General features: G+C 43.7%; 2 protein-coding genes across 3 annotated transcripts in view; one reads left to right on the top strand and one right to left on the bottom strand.

Moving 5' to 3' along the window:
- ccm2 (CCM2 scaffold protein) overlaps positions 1-14038 on the top strand; it is a 421717-nt gene that overhangs the window by 44993 nt on the left and 362686 nt on the right. The window lies entirely within an intron of this gene.
- The window catches only part of lca5 (lebercilin LCA5), a 28567-nt gene that overhangs the window by 4172 nt on the left and 10357 nt on the right, over positions 1-14038 (bottom strand). Inside the window, exons 1-6 of one of the 2 annotated variants that reach the window (XM_080791694.1) lie at positions 13682-13974; positions 10846-11319; positions 9719-9966; positions 8293-8598; positions 6156-6293; positions 5021-5117 (exon numbers count right to left, since the gene is read on the bottom strand). In XM_080791694.1, coding sequence (XP_080647820.1) covers positions 5021-5117; positions 6156-6293; positions 8293-8598; positions 9719-9966; positions 10846-11311 — 1255 coding nt within the window. In that variant the 5' untranslated portion in view covers positions 11312-11319; positions 13682-13974. Of the gene's footprint in view, positions 1-5020; positions 5118-6155; positions 6294-8292; positions 8599-9718; positions 9967-10845; positions 11320-13681; positions 13975-14038 lie in introns of those variants that run through there. The other variant, XM_080791695.1, reaches the window with a different exon arrangement.

Raw genomic sequence — 14038 nt, 5'->3', positions numbered from 1 at the left:
GCTTGTAGATCTGCTATTTTTCAATACCAAAATGTGTTCCCGTTCAGAATGGGTTAACTGTTAACGACTACCGATTAATTTCTTAACGGCGATTCATCGATTAACATCCCTACTCCCTTCAAAACCAGTCATCCCAGGAAATTATGCAGCTTCTGTGACAATATAAACAGCTTATAGTCGGGGATCCAGTCACCGGAAATTTGAGAGGACCTGTGATGTCATGCTATACTTTTTTTTGGTGTTTTTTCTATTAATTTGGTCATTAAGGTCCATAGAATAAGAGGGCTGCTCTGCCGGAAACATCGCGAAAAAAAGTTATGGCCATTTTAGTATAATGAAGCCTTTATTTTTTTGCCCATTTTCGCCTATTGTAAAAAACTAGGTTTCTTTTCTTAAAGTGCTCAGTAGGTTGTGTAGGCTGTCAATAAATGATTCCCAGATACACAGAACACATATGTGAACAACACCAAGTCCAGAAATACACTCACAAAGCCTTTCCAAATGATTTATAGCCATTTTTGGTACCAAAAATTCATCCGTTTTTTGCATTTTTCCCAATACTTTCATCTTTACTTCAATAGTAATCAACTTTGCCATGGGTTATGCCATCAGCCAATGTGTCATTCTTTTCATCAATTTTTATAGTCATTCCACAATTTTTTTAATTAAAATCAACCCTAAATTAAAGGAACTGTGGTGACTTTATTACCCTTATGCTCAAAATTCCCAGAGCCTTTTTTTTTCTTGAAAACACCTGTACCCCCACAAAATAAAAGTGTAACACAACAAATTCAAAACAACACAAGTATTTTTTTATTATAAAATAAACAGATGTGCACAGCTGATTCTTTGTTAGTTGAAATATCACACCTAGTGTGAAGTGAGCTGTGCTATTTATGATAGCAGGAGCACAGCTCAAAAAAGGAAATTAAACATTGTCTGAATAAAATAAAGATTATGTCTAATATCACGAAAATGAAAATGATCAGGAAAATGAAAACAACTAACTAATCAACTCACTCACTGTCACTGTCTTCGAGTGTGAGTTCAACTCGTGAACATCTTTTGGGGTCCCCAGTGCAGAGACAGGCAATGACATACTTGACACCGGCTCTTGCACAGGAACATCCTCTGGCACACTTGCTTTTCTTGCAGTGGCAATATTTGGTGCGCTTGTATTGTGCAGGTTTTGCATCCTTCAGCATCATTGTTGCCACCAGCTTACCATTGACAAGCTCTCTGCCAAAGTTGGTTGCCACAGGGTAGGTTGGCTGAGACATGTGTGCCCTCTTACATACAACCAACTGATGCAGGGCTCTGAGAAGGTGTAATTTGAAGGCATCTTCAGTAGGTGGAAGGCAACGCAGGTCTCCTTTGATGTTGCCAAAAAGATGGGCTCGCAGTGCATCCAAGTTACCACTGAAGTCACTCCTCTCATACAGTGAAGCCATGTATCGTCTAGCCGCTGTCACGACATCTTGTGTAACATCCAGACTTTCCCCAGAGTCACCGTATTGGCACAGAGGCAGAAGGTCTTTCAGGTGATCAACGGCAGCTTTGTAGGCACGTCTTTTTCCTCTTCTGTAAAGATAGCCCACTGTGTCACATCCAGTCAGTATGTAGGTGCTGAGGAGTATGGATGAAAGATCGGAAGCTTCAACATCATACTTCACTGCCAGGGCATCCACAATTGCATGAGCAGGTAGGTAGATATCCATCTTCTTTACCCATAGCTCCTGTAGGCCATCCATGTGTGTGATGTAATATGCACATCATGATCACATCTGTGTCAGTAGCCACAACTACAGCCCGTTCGTGGTGCAGATGTTCTACTGAGTATGCAATGTGGGCAAACATCCTAGTATCTGCCTCCTCATGCTTCTCACAGGACAGTTCTGGAAGCTCAACCTGACAATCTGCTGATAACAGAACAGTGCGACTAGGATCATGGAAAAGTCCACCCAGAATAAGTGTGCATCCAGCAGGAAGTGATTTGTGCTGAGCAGCCCATGCTTCTCCCATATAGTTCAACAGGTTTGCTTTATTCAGTGGATTTTGAACAAAGCCTTTCCATTCAGGTAAGGCAAGACTATGTGGCTTGTACTCCTTCATCTTGCTGGAGACATCATATCGATCACCAACAAAGTGGATGCAGTCACAGTTGTCTGGGATACCACTAAGGGGCTGCTTCAGGTATTTTTCTTGCAGTTCATGGAAGGTGCTGCAACCAAGATGTTGTTGACGCTGGATGAATGCCATGGCATCAACCACCACAACAGGCTTGTCGAATGGTGGCAATCTGTCCACTTCACACCATGAACTGCCAAGGGATGTCTTGATTGCAGCCAAGTAGTCAGCCTTATTCCCTTTTCGCATGGCATAACCTTGGTCAAGGGATGGATCTGGCTCCGTGATCCTAGTCGCACTGTTCTGTTATCAGCAGATTGCCAGGTTGAGCTTCCAGAACTTCCAGAACTGTGAGAAGCATGAGGAGGCAGATACTAGGATGTTTGCCCACATTGCATACTCAGTAGAACATCTGCACCACGAACGGGCTGTAGTTGTGGCTACTGACACAGATGTGATCATGATGTGCATATTACATCACACACATGGATGGCCTACAGGAGCTATGGGTAAAGAAGATGGATATCTACCTACCTGCTCATGCAATTGTGGATGCCCTGGCAGTGAAGTATGATGTTGAAGCTTCCGATCTTTCATCCATACTCCTCAGCACCTACATACTGACTGGATGTGACACAGTGAGCTATCTTTACAGAAGAGGAAAAAGACGTGCCTACAAAGCTGCCGTAGATCACCTGAAAGACCTTCTGCCTCTGTGCCAAAATGGTGACTCTGGGGAAAGTCTGGATGTTACACAAGATGTCGGGACAGCGGCTAGATGATACATGGCTTCACTGTATGAGAGGAGTGACTTCAGTGGTAACTTGGATACACTGCGAGCCCATCTTTTTGGCAACATCAAAGGAGACATGCGTTGCCTTCCACCTACTGAAGATGCCTTCAAATTACACCTTCTCAGAGCCCTGCATCAGTTGGTTGTATGTAAGAGGGCACACATGTCTCAGCCAACCTACCCTGTGGCAACCAACTTTGGCAGAGAGCTTGTCAATGGTAAGCTGGTGGCAACAATGATGCTGAAGGATGCAAAACCTGCACAATACAAGCGCACCAAATATTGCCACTGCAAGAAAAGCAAGTGTGCCAGAGGATGCTCCTGTGCAAGAGCCGGTGTCAAGTATGTCATTGCCTGTCTCTGCACTGGGGACCCCAAAAGATGTTCACGAGTTGAACTCACACTCGAAGACAGTGACAGTGAGTGAGTTGATTAGTTAGTCGTTTTCATTTTCCTGATAATTTTCATTTTCGTGATATTAGACATTATTTTATTCAGACAATGTTTAATTTCCTTTTTTGAGCTGTGCTTCTGGAAGGAGTATAGCTCCAAGCGTCATGGGACGTTTAGCATGTTACGCCAATCAAGATCAAGGATAGCAATTGCATCACTATGATCACAACAGAGACAATATATATTAGTATTCATAAATAGCACAGCTCACTTCACACTAGGTGTGATATTTCAACTAACATAAAGAATCAGCTGTGCACATCTGTTTATTTTATAATAATAAAAAGAATACTTGTGTTGTTTTGAATTTGTTGTGTTACACTTTTATTTTGTGGGGGTACAGTTGTTTTCAAGAAAAAAAGGCTCTGGGAATTTTGAGCATTAGGGTAATAAAGTCACCACAGTTCCTTTAATTTAGGGTTGATTTTAATTAAAAAAAATGTGGAATGACTATAAAGATTGATGAAAAGAATGAGACATTGGCTGATGTCATAACCCATGGCAAAGTTGATTACTATTGAAGTAAAGATGAAAGTATTGGGAAAAATGCAAAAAACGGATGGATTTTTGGTACCAAAAATGTCTATAAATCATTTGGAAAGGCTTTGTGAGTGTATTTCTGGACTTGGTGTTGTTCACATATGTGTTCTGTGTATCTGGGAATCATTTATTGACAGCCTACACAACCTACTGAGCACTTTAAGAAAATAAACCTAGTTTTTTACAATAGGCGAAAATGGGCAAAAAAATAAAGGCTTCATTATACTAAAATGGCCATAACTTTTTTTCGCGATGTTTCCGGCAGAGCAGCCCTCTTATTCTATGGACCTTAATGACCAAATTAATAGAAAAAACACAAAAAAAAAGTATAGCATGACATCACAGGTTCAACCCATTTTCAAGAGCTTTTGGGCCTGTGGATCCCCGACTATTACTCTTCTCCCTTCTGGCTCCAAAACAATGCACTAATGCACTTCCCATTACAATCAGAACTGCAGCCTCACTCCCAACCTTCCGCCGTAGTGTGAAAACCCACCTCTTCAGACTCCATCATGGCCCGTAGCACTTACCCTACCCCCTTAAGGGCAGTCCATACTGTCTCCGACCACCGAACTTTTCGTCGGAAAGCTCCGGTATTGTACAACTACAACATGACGTCACTCGCAACTTCTGAAACGCATTCCTCCGAATTTTTGTTCTGAAAGCTGCACTCCCAGATGTTGTGACTCTCCGAACTCTACTTCGGAGAAAAAATAAAAGTCTGATCTTTCCGAAGAAAAGTTCGGTGGTCGGAGAGAGTATGGACTGCCCTTTAGATAGCACTTTTGATACAGACTTATAGCATGTTATGTTGAGTAGACAGCCCTAGAATTGCACTGTATGTAGTCACAGCACTTTATAGTATATATATGTATAGCATAGTTTATAATGTATAGTTTCGTTATATAGATACTCCACTGTTACGTTCTTAGCTTACACATTTTTGATGATAACTACTTTTTTATGTATGTGATGTATTGCCGTGCATTTTGTTCTTGCTTAATGTAAGTGGCTTTGGATTAAGAGCGTCTGCTAAATGCCTAAATTGTAAATTGTAATTGTAAATTGTAGCTTACGCTTAACCAACAACGATGCACCGCAACAAACCTGTACTTTTGATGTCGCTGTCATTATCCCTTCTAGGGGTGTGTTTCACCATGCGGTTGGCATAAATGTTTCTGGTATCCAGCTCTCTCTCCTTCTCCTGATAGGGACGGAAATTATAGTATTATTATTATTAGAATGAAGAATTAGCCAAATATTTCATCAAGATACTCTTAGCATCAAGTAAAAAAGCAATCACACGACGCTGGTACCAACAGGACCCACCAACGAAAGATCAATGGATGGACATTATTGAGGAACTGTATTCTATGGAAAAACTAACATTCATACTTAGACTACAAGAGGATAAATTCTATAAAAAATGGGAAAAGTGGAATCTCTTCTCTCAGCCTAGCGATATTGCAATAGAATTTCATTGAATGTTTATTGTAATATGAAAAATGCAGCCTTTTTTCTTTTATTTTTTGTCTTTTTTCCTTTTCTTTCCCGTATTGTCTTGTTAGTTGAGTTTTTGTCTGTCTGTTCTTCCTTCAATAAAAATTAAGTGAAAAAAAACCATAATGAAGAATTAGCCAGCCCACATCTAGGAATCTGTGTACGCACAAGGCTGTATGCCAGTGAGTAGGCTACTATCCTTGTGCGTGTGAGTGACATCAAATCAAATCAAACTTTATTTATAAAGCACATTTCAAAACGACCGTCATCGACCAAAGTACTGTACAAGTAAAAAGACATATAGCATAAAAAACAGTACAATCAAATAAGATCAATAAATCAATATCAAGCGGGTACATATGGATATAATAAGACGCTAAGATAAGAGGTGACCAAGTAAAAGGTTGTAAGTAAGTAGCCTTGCCGAGCCATGAGGCCAGGAGCCTATCTCCTGGGTCTGTAGCGTGAGGCGTCTATTCTTGATGTACAAGTACACCCCCTGGACATGACGCTAGTATGTCACAGGGACTTACACCCCCAATCCAACCCTTGATTGCCGAGTGTCAAGCAGGGAGGCACTGGGTCGTTGGTATGACCCGGCCGGGGATTGAACCCCGACCTCCTAGTCTCAGGACGGACACTCTAACCACAAGGCCACTGAGCTGGTAATTGGAATTAAACCAGGCTGTGCTTAAAAGCCAGGTGGAAATGTGTGTGTGTGTGTGTGTGTGTGTGTGTGTACCTTGAGTTTGTTGCCCAGTCGAGAAAGGTCTCCCTCGAGATCCATGATGGCGTTCTGAGCGTTGACGTACTTCCTTTTCTCTGCAGCGAGCTGCCGCTGGTAACTACTGGTGCTGAGCTCCATGCTGCGCTCCAGCTCCTACACACACACACACACACACACACACAGACACAGAAACAGACACAGACACAGACACAGACACAGACACACACACAGACACACACACACACACACAGACACACACACACACAGACACAGACACAGACACAGACACAGACACACACACACACACACACACACACACACACACACACACACACACACACACACACACACACACACACACACAGACACAGACACAGACACAGACCCACACACGTCAGTCATCTACAACATCAGTACTGTGACGTCCGTCATCCATATTTGGGCAAGGTTTAAGCGCCGCACACGCACGCACGCACGCACGCACGCACGCACGCACGCACGCACGCACGCACCCACACAGGCCCATTTCTAGATGGAACACCTCGCCTCCTACAAAGCCATGGCATTAAAAAGGCTGTCTAAAAACACATATTGCATCAATGTTGGTGCAACTGAGATTTCACATGCATAGATTTTCAACCATGACTCATGAATGAATTGAATAGATAGGACCCGAAATGGAACCAAAACCGCGAGGACCAAGTGCTTGACTGTACGCTAGTTGCGGTTTGCATTTCTGTTGAATAAAGCATTCAGTCAATCAAAAACCAATCCTATTATAGCACAGGCCATGCTGTGGTAGTAACCTGACTCCGCCAGACTGAAGAAGCTTGCTTCACACTCGTTTCACAAACAAACTACTTCCATCTGGGACCCCTGTAGCCCAATCGCTGAAGAAGAGGGGCCCTTATTTTTTTCAAGCTACTTGGCAGGTGATTGGCAGATCCCGCCCGTAGCTGCCGCTGATTGGTCCAAACAGGCCTCATTACTGCGTCAGCGAATCCAGATGGAATGGCTGTGCTATGAACTTGTGACTCAATACCGCCCCCACCTGGCGGAGTCAGGTTAACACTTTTAGACCTGAGGCTGGTTCTAAAAAAGTTTTCTGTGTCAGTGGTGTATAAATCTCACTCATGACAACTTAAGGACCCCCAACAATTATATGTAATTGGCCGTGGACCTCAATCTCAAAAAACAATATATATTCAAAGATTTGCGCCACATTTTCACGATTTTTTCAAAAATAGCAGCTCTGCAAGCTTGAGCTTGAGCTTGTAGATCTGCTATTTTTCAATCGCTAAAGTATAGAGCACCGACGTCAATATCGGTAGAGGGCGCAAATCCACGGGTTCATGTTTTTATTTGCATTGTAATCCCCACAGGGGGGATTTTAGATCGCCTCATATAATAACTGTGTTTGGAAAATAAACAAATCATCCAGGCCGTTTAACTCATGGATATGAAGAATCAACTGACTGAGAGGAAATGCTATATTTGTTTCTGCTACTGAATTAGTTACATTTTCGCTAGAAACAGATATGAGTGACTGACTGTCATAAACGATACAGAGATAACGCAGAGACAGCTTGTTTATTTTTGGACCACAACGATTTTAAGATGACCCCATGTTATTCTCCATAGAGAAATTACTTCCGTGAGCCAGGGGAATCGAAGGGATGAGCGAGTGATGTCAGGACTTCGGTGCTCTATAACATAATACCGGTACTTAAAACACCAAAAGGGGGTTCCCGTTGTTGCATTGTTATTAATGCTGTAGATCAGGGGTCTGCAACCTTTTCGAAGTGCTGTGTCTTGATAGTCGCTGTGCCAGAACGACATTACGTTTAATTATGACACCACATCTAAATTATATATTTCCATGAATTTATTATTCTGTCTCCCCAGTCAGTTCAATGAATGTGAGTTTGAATGAATGTAGAATTATGTGCAGGATGTAATTTGCATACAGATGTGAGATTGTGAGTGGACTTAATTAAACTGTAAACTTTTTTTATATACATTTAAATTTAAAAGAAGAATCATCTCTCTCACACTTGTGCTAGTGCCAGCGATCACCCTCTGCTGTGCCAATGTTGGCACCCGTGCCTAAGGTTGCCTACCCCTGCTGTAGATCGAAGGCCGTTGTTCTCACCTTTATCCTGCGTTCTCCCTCCAGGTTCCGCGTCTTCTGTTCCTCCAGCTGGCGGCTCAGCTCCTCGCGGGGTCCCAGCTCCCGCTGCTCGGCCAGCTTCTTCAGCCTGGCGCCGGCCGCCTGGCTCCTCTGCAGCCGCTCGTCGCTGGCCTTCAGCTGCCGCTCCGCCGCCCGCTCGCGCTCCTGCGCCCGCCGCAGCCGCTCGCGCAGCGCGTGCGTCTCGTTGTTGTGGCGCGACAGCAGCTGGGTGATCTCGCTCTCCGTGTCGTCGTAGCGATGCAGGGCCTTCTCCTGACGCACGTGGAGCTGGAGGAGCAGTGTCGGGAAGAGAGGAGGAGGTTTTAAATAATAATAATAAACTTTATTTATAGAACACCTTTCATACATAAATGTAGCTCAAAGTGCTTCACAGGGCAGAACATAAAAAATAGCAATAAAACACAAGCAAATAGTTTGTGTTGAGCCGAGTCTTGAGCTGAGATAAAAGAAAAATGTCAACAGAGGGTGCTTCCAGGCATGGAATAAATGTATAATTATTGAACTGATACAGAGAGGGAAATAAATCTTCCAAGTCCTGTACCCTTATAAGGTGTTTTTTAGAGCATTTTGTTAGGATAAACTCTTATTTGCATGTGTTTATGTCCATCCTCGGCAGCTCACAATTTTGCTCACATGAGGCTGCGTGAATTGTTTATCAAAGCATTTACTAAGCACGTACATACGAACTGAACTAATGATAAAACTATACATATTATTACTGACAGTATAAAGAGACATGAAACTGGGGACATGACATGGATGGACAGAGGGACATGACATGGATGGACAGACAGATCTTCAAGGTCTTCTGTGGTTTTATTTCTTTATTGCACAGCTGCTCCCTTTGTCAACTTGTAGTCTTTTGTATTGTTCTTAAGTGAACTTTTAAGGCTCATACATAGTCTGGATTTTCGGTGGTGAGGTGTCCACCGAACTACAACATGACGTCACTGAGCCGCGGTGAAGAGCAAACCACCGCCACCGCTCCAGCCCTTCTCTCTGTTTTTACTCACCACCGCTCAACGTTATTTCGCGGTGGTCAGCTCACCACCGAAAATCCAGACTATGAATAGGCCTTTAATCTGCTTTTAATCATGCAGGAAAGGATTCCAAATAAAACAGCTGGCTTCTCCTTTCCTTGCATTTCATTTTTGTTCATTGATATGCATGTATTGTCTATTTTGTTTACTATGTGCTAAATAAATACACCTAAATTATAAACCTAAACTTAAGCCGGAATCGAACTCAGCTATAATGAATGATGCACATGGTGCCCCTTTCATGCAGGAGAGGTCTTTAACAGTGATTCCACCAAAGCTCATAGCTACACAGCAACGTTCTGAGGGTTCATAGAACTCTGAAAGTGCAAAGAAGGGACCCTATATACCTGTTTCAGGATGCGGTTTTCCTTCTGTAGCTCCTCGGTGCGCAGCCCCAGCTCAGTGAAGGCGTTTCGCAGCTCGTTGATCTTCAGCAGGCGGGCAGACAGCAGGCGCTTGGTGACCAGGTCCAGGTCTTTGGAGGGCGCCGTGGAGTCTTTGCTCTGAGAGCGCACGCCCAACCGATGCTGCTGGGAGTGGGTCACTCCGCCCGGACGCTGGAGGCGAGGCACACCCCGACGTACCACAGCAGTCCCTGCAACAGAGCACATTAATATAATATATATAATATAATTATTTTATTTTTATTTCTTTTGGGAGGGGGGGTAATTCAAATCAAATCAAATCAAGCTTTATTTATATAGCACATTTTAAAACAATCGAGATTGATCAAACTGTGCTTTACAACACAATAAAATCTAGAAATAATGATGCATAAAATTATGCAATTATGCATGTGCACCCACATGGCACCAAGACATGAAACTGTTCAACTGACAACAACAACAAAAATCTGAAATGATCAAAATCCATAGAAAAAAAAGAGATGAGTCTTAAGAAGAGACTTGAACAGTTCAATGGACTGTACACTTTTGATATAAAAAGGGAGGCTATTCCAGAGCATGGGTGCTGCGATAGTTAAGGCACGATCACCTCTAGATGTTAAATTAGTCAAAAGCAGCTGGCCGGCAGACCTCAAAGGTCTGACTGGAGTATAATCCTCCAAGGTCAGATATTAAAAGTATGAGTAACGAATAATGCATGACAAACTGGGGGGGGGGGTCCTTGAAATTAAATGGGTTGAGAAGCTCTGCTCGAACCGTACAAACCTTCTCTTATGGGTGTCCCTGGCATATCTTTTCAAATGGGGGTCCGTGGGCATGATAAGTGTCAATCTGGGGGTCCTTGACATGAAAACGTTTGGGAACCACTGCTGTAAGTAAGTTATGGGTTGACTCATTTTTCCCAGATGCCTTGCCACAATACTGGAAATGAGTGCCATGCTGCCATCTACTGGAAAGTCAACTAACTTTCAGAAACAAAACGTTTGACTGATGGACACAATGGTATAATAATTGTTATATTTCATTAATTGATTGTGATTGATTGATCGTGTGTGTCTGCATTCCCCCACCTTTCTTGTAGCCGGGGCTGTTAGATGTCTTCTTGGCCTGCCCTCCTCTGGGCGGAGATGGGGACGGCGTCCTGGACCGAGAGTACGGTGAAAGTGAGCGCTCAGAGAGAGACTCGTTCTCATACTTATCCGAATAAAACGATCTACTGCTCCTCCGTCGCTCTTCATCGTCCGACGTCCTATCCCGGTCTGGGTCTGGGTCCCAGATGCGGGTTTTGGACCGGTCCAGAGCAGAGCTCTCCTTCTCGTCTCGGGTTTTGGACCGGTCCAGAGCAGAGCTCTCCTTCTCGTCGGCGTCCCGGTTCTTGTCCCGGTGGCTGCTGCTGCGTTTTGGACTTTGGAACGACGACGTTTGGGAACGTTTCCCTGGTGTGGTCCGTGCGGAATAGGACTGACGACTTTGTTCGGCGTCCCGGTTGTCTCCGTAGGAATGGGCGCTGTTTTCTGATTCCATGACTTTTTCCATGGCTTGTTCTGGAAACACATTATGTTTGGGAAAGAGGAAAATGAACACTCACAAGGTCGCAAATATACATTTTAAAATGAATACGTCTCAAACAACAGATACTATTTTGCATTACAATAACAAGGGCATGTTACCCACTAAGAATGAACTGGATATTAAATGTTCCAACGGCGACTTAAGTAAGTGGTTGAATGAAGTGCCTGGTGCTGGGAGTCTGGTGCAACGCACAGGTCCTGGGCCTGGTGAGAGCAGGAGCTCAGTGGACCTGGTGAGACGTAGGAGGGGCCCGGAGTGGACAGAAGTCAACCCACAGAGCCTAGGCCCTAACCCTTCCACGCGCCAGAATCTGGTTCTCCCAGTCCTGGCAGAGTAGTTCCGGAGCAACGGATTGTGTGGCCCTGGTCTTTCCCTAATGGGACTGATCGAGGGTAGCTACTGGGACGTAAGTCGGGACTTGATCACCCCGGCTGGGTCACCTGAGTGAGGGGTGTTATGTTGCCAGACCAAAAACCCCGATGACCTTGGGATACATCACTGAGGATACGTCCCAGGTCCATCCATGCAATGTTTTTTAGTTATAGTTCTACTGTATGAATATATTACAATTTACACCAGATCTCTGTGACCTTCACTGGCTCCCGGTCAAACAAAGAATCAATTTCAAAACACTCCTGACCACCTACAAAGCACTAAACAACCTGGCTCCCCCATACCTATACCTCTGTGACCTCCTCAAACATCATGTGCCCTCCCGCTCCCTCAGGTCTGGTGACGCTAACATCCTTGACGTCCCCAAGACCAAACTCCGCACATGGGGCGACAGAGCTTTTGCTGCCCCAATCCTGTGGAATGCCCTCCCTAAAACACTCAGAGATGCCCTCACCCTCCAAACCTTCAAAACCGCCCTCAAAACACACCTCTTCAACATTGCTTTGCCCAGCTAACTCTTTTCACTGTTTTTAATGTTTTAATAGCTTATTAGCTTAGTGTTTATTCATTTTTCCTAATAAAGCTTTTTATTTTGTTGTTACCTCTGCCCCCCCATGTAAAATGTCTTTGGGTACTCAGAAAAGCGCTATATAAATTTGAGATATTATTATCATCTGTTCTGGACCAAGACGAGTAGTTATTTCAGAATTCCGCCAAAACTGTAATAAGAAAACAAACCAAAAAACATTTTCTCCAAAGCACTTTACATTACAATGTACATTAACCCATCCACACACCGATGGCAGAGGCGAGGCACCAACCTGCTCATCGGGAGCAGTTGTTAGGGCCCGGGGCTTCAGTGTCTTGCTCAAGGACACTTTGCCAGGAAGAGCCGGGAATAGAACCTGGAACCTTCAGGATTCCAAGACTACCTCTTTCTTGAGCCACTGCCACCCTTTGAAGAAGCTGGGCCGACTGGCTCGCTTGAAGAAGCTGGGCCAACTGGCTCGCTTGAAGAAGCTGGGTCAACTGGCTCGCTTGCCATTATAAGTGTGTATATAAGTGTGCGTCTCTTGGTCACTAAGCGACTGAACATGAGAAGCGGAACTTTCCATGAGGGCGAATGATGTGTTATTATAACACTGCTCCTCTCTGCTGCCACTGATTGCACTCATATGACTTATTGAGAGGCCAGATCAATGAGATCATTTGTTGCTAAGCACACAGGGCGCGCACAGACTACACTTGACATTTAATAAATTCAAGGCTAAGTACTCCATCTCTGCTGCTAAGGACACCCTGGCCTTTCATTTATCTTTGACAACAATACAATCACAACTTGAATAATAAGGCACTGGCTCAAAATTAAGCTTTGGTAAAAAAAAAAAAATGTTGACTGCATGAATAGACTTGCTCCACTTGGTTTATAGGTTCTGGCCTGGATAACAACGTCTATAATGCCCAAATAATCACGTCAAAATAATATATGCCCAAATCTCCTAGTATTCATCATCATGCAAAAGCTTAAACCAGCTTGGATTATTATTTAAACTGGGATTTTGGGGGTTTTATGAGCAGCATGTTGTGTTGTTGCGGTGACTTCAGTGACAGATGGGATTAAACACAACAGGGCCGCCTTCTGCTGCTGACAAATTGACAACAGCCATGTAGGCACGAATTGCTGGACGTCAATAAGTCAACAGCAACACAATCCGTCTCCGTGTTATTATAGTAGCAGATCTCCAAAGTTAACTTAACAGTGAATCGAAATACAGCTGATTGAGTTTGAAACTACTACATTCAAATAACAGCTTTTCGACAGGAACAACTAACGTGTTATTATTAGTAGCTAATAAACGTAAGCTGAACCTATAGCTGGGCAGCTGCTATCATGCTATCATCAACAGGTGGAAATGTGTTTATATGTTCGCCAGCACCAACCTTCGACTGTTCCCCCTCGCAGTCCTCTTCGTTTGTTAAACTAGTAAATAAGCAAGCATGTTGGCTGAACCAGCCGTCGTCAAAACAGCTTGTTCAAAAACAAGCTAGCATAGCCAGCTAAAATTAGCAAACTAGCTAACCTTTAACGTTATTCGCCCACAGGAGCCCTCCCTTTACTTAATTCATTCAGCGACTGAATCGTGACCATGTTGTTTTTTTTTTAGAATATGTGGTATTTTTCGATCCTGTAATTATCCGATAAAAGAGTAGCCACTAGTGTCCAGTAAGGCACGCCTATCCTATCCTATCCTACCCGTCAGTGTGCTGCTGCTGCCTGGCTATCACTGACGCTGCTCC

This window comes from Protomyctophum bolini, assembly GCF_963924005.1.
Source record: "Protomyctophum bolini genome assembly, chromosome: 19".
Classification (NCBI taxonomy): domain Eukaryota; kingdom Metazoa; phylum Chordata; class Actinopteri; order Myctophiformes; family Myctophidae; genus Protomyctophum; species Protomyctophum bolini.
This window is presented reverse-complemented; position numbering and strand designations above follow the sequence as displayed.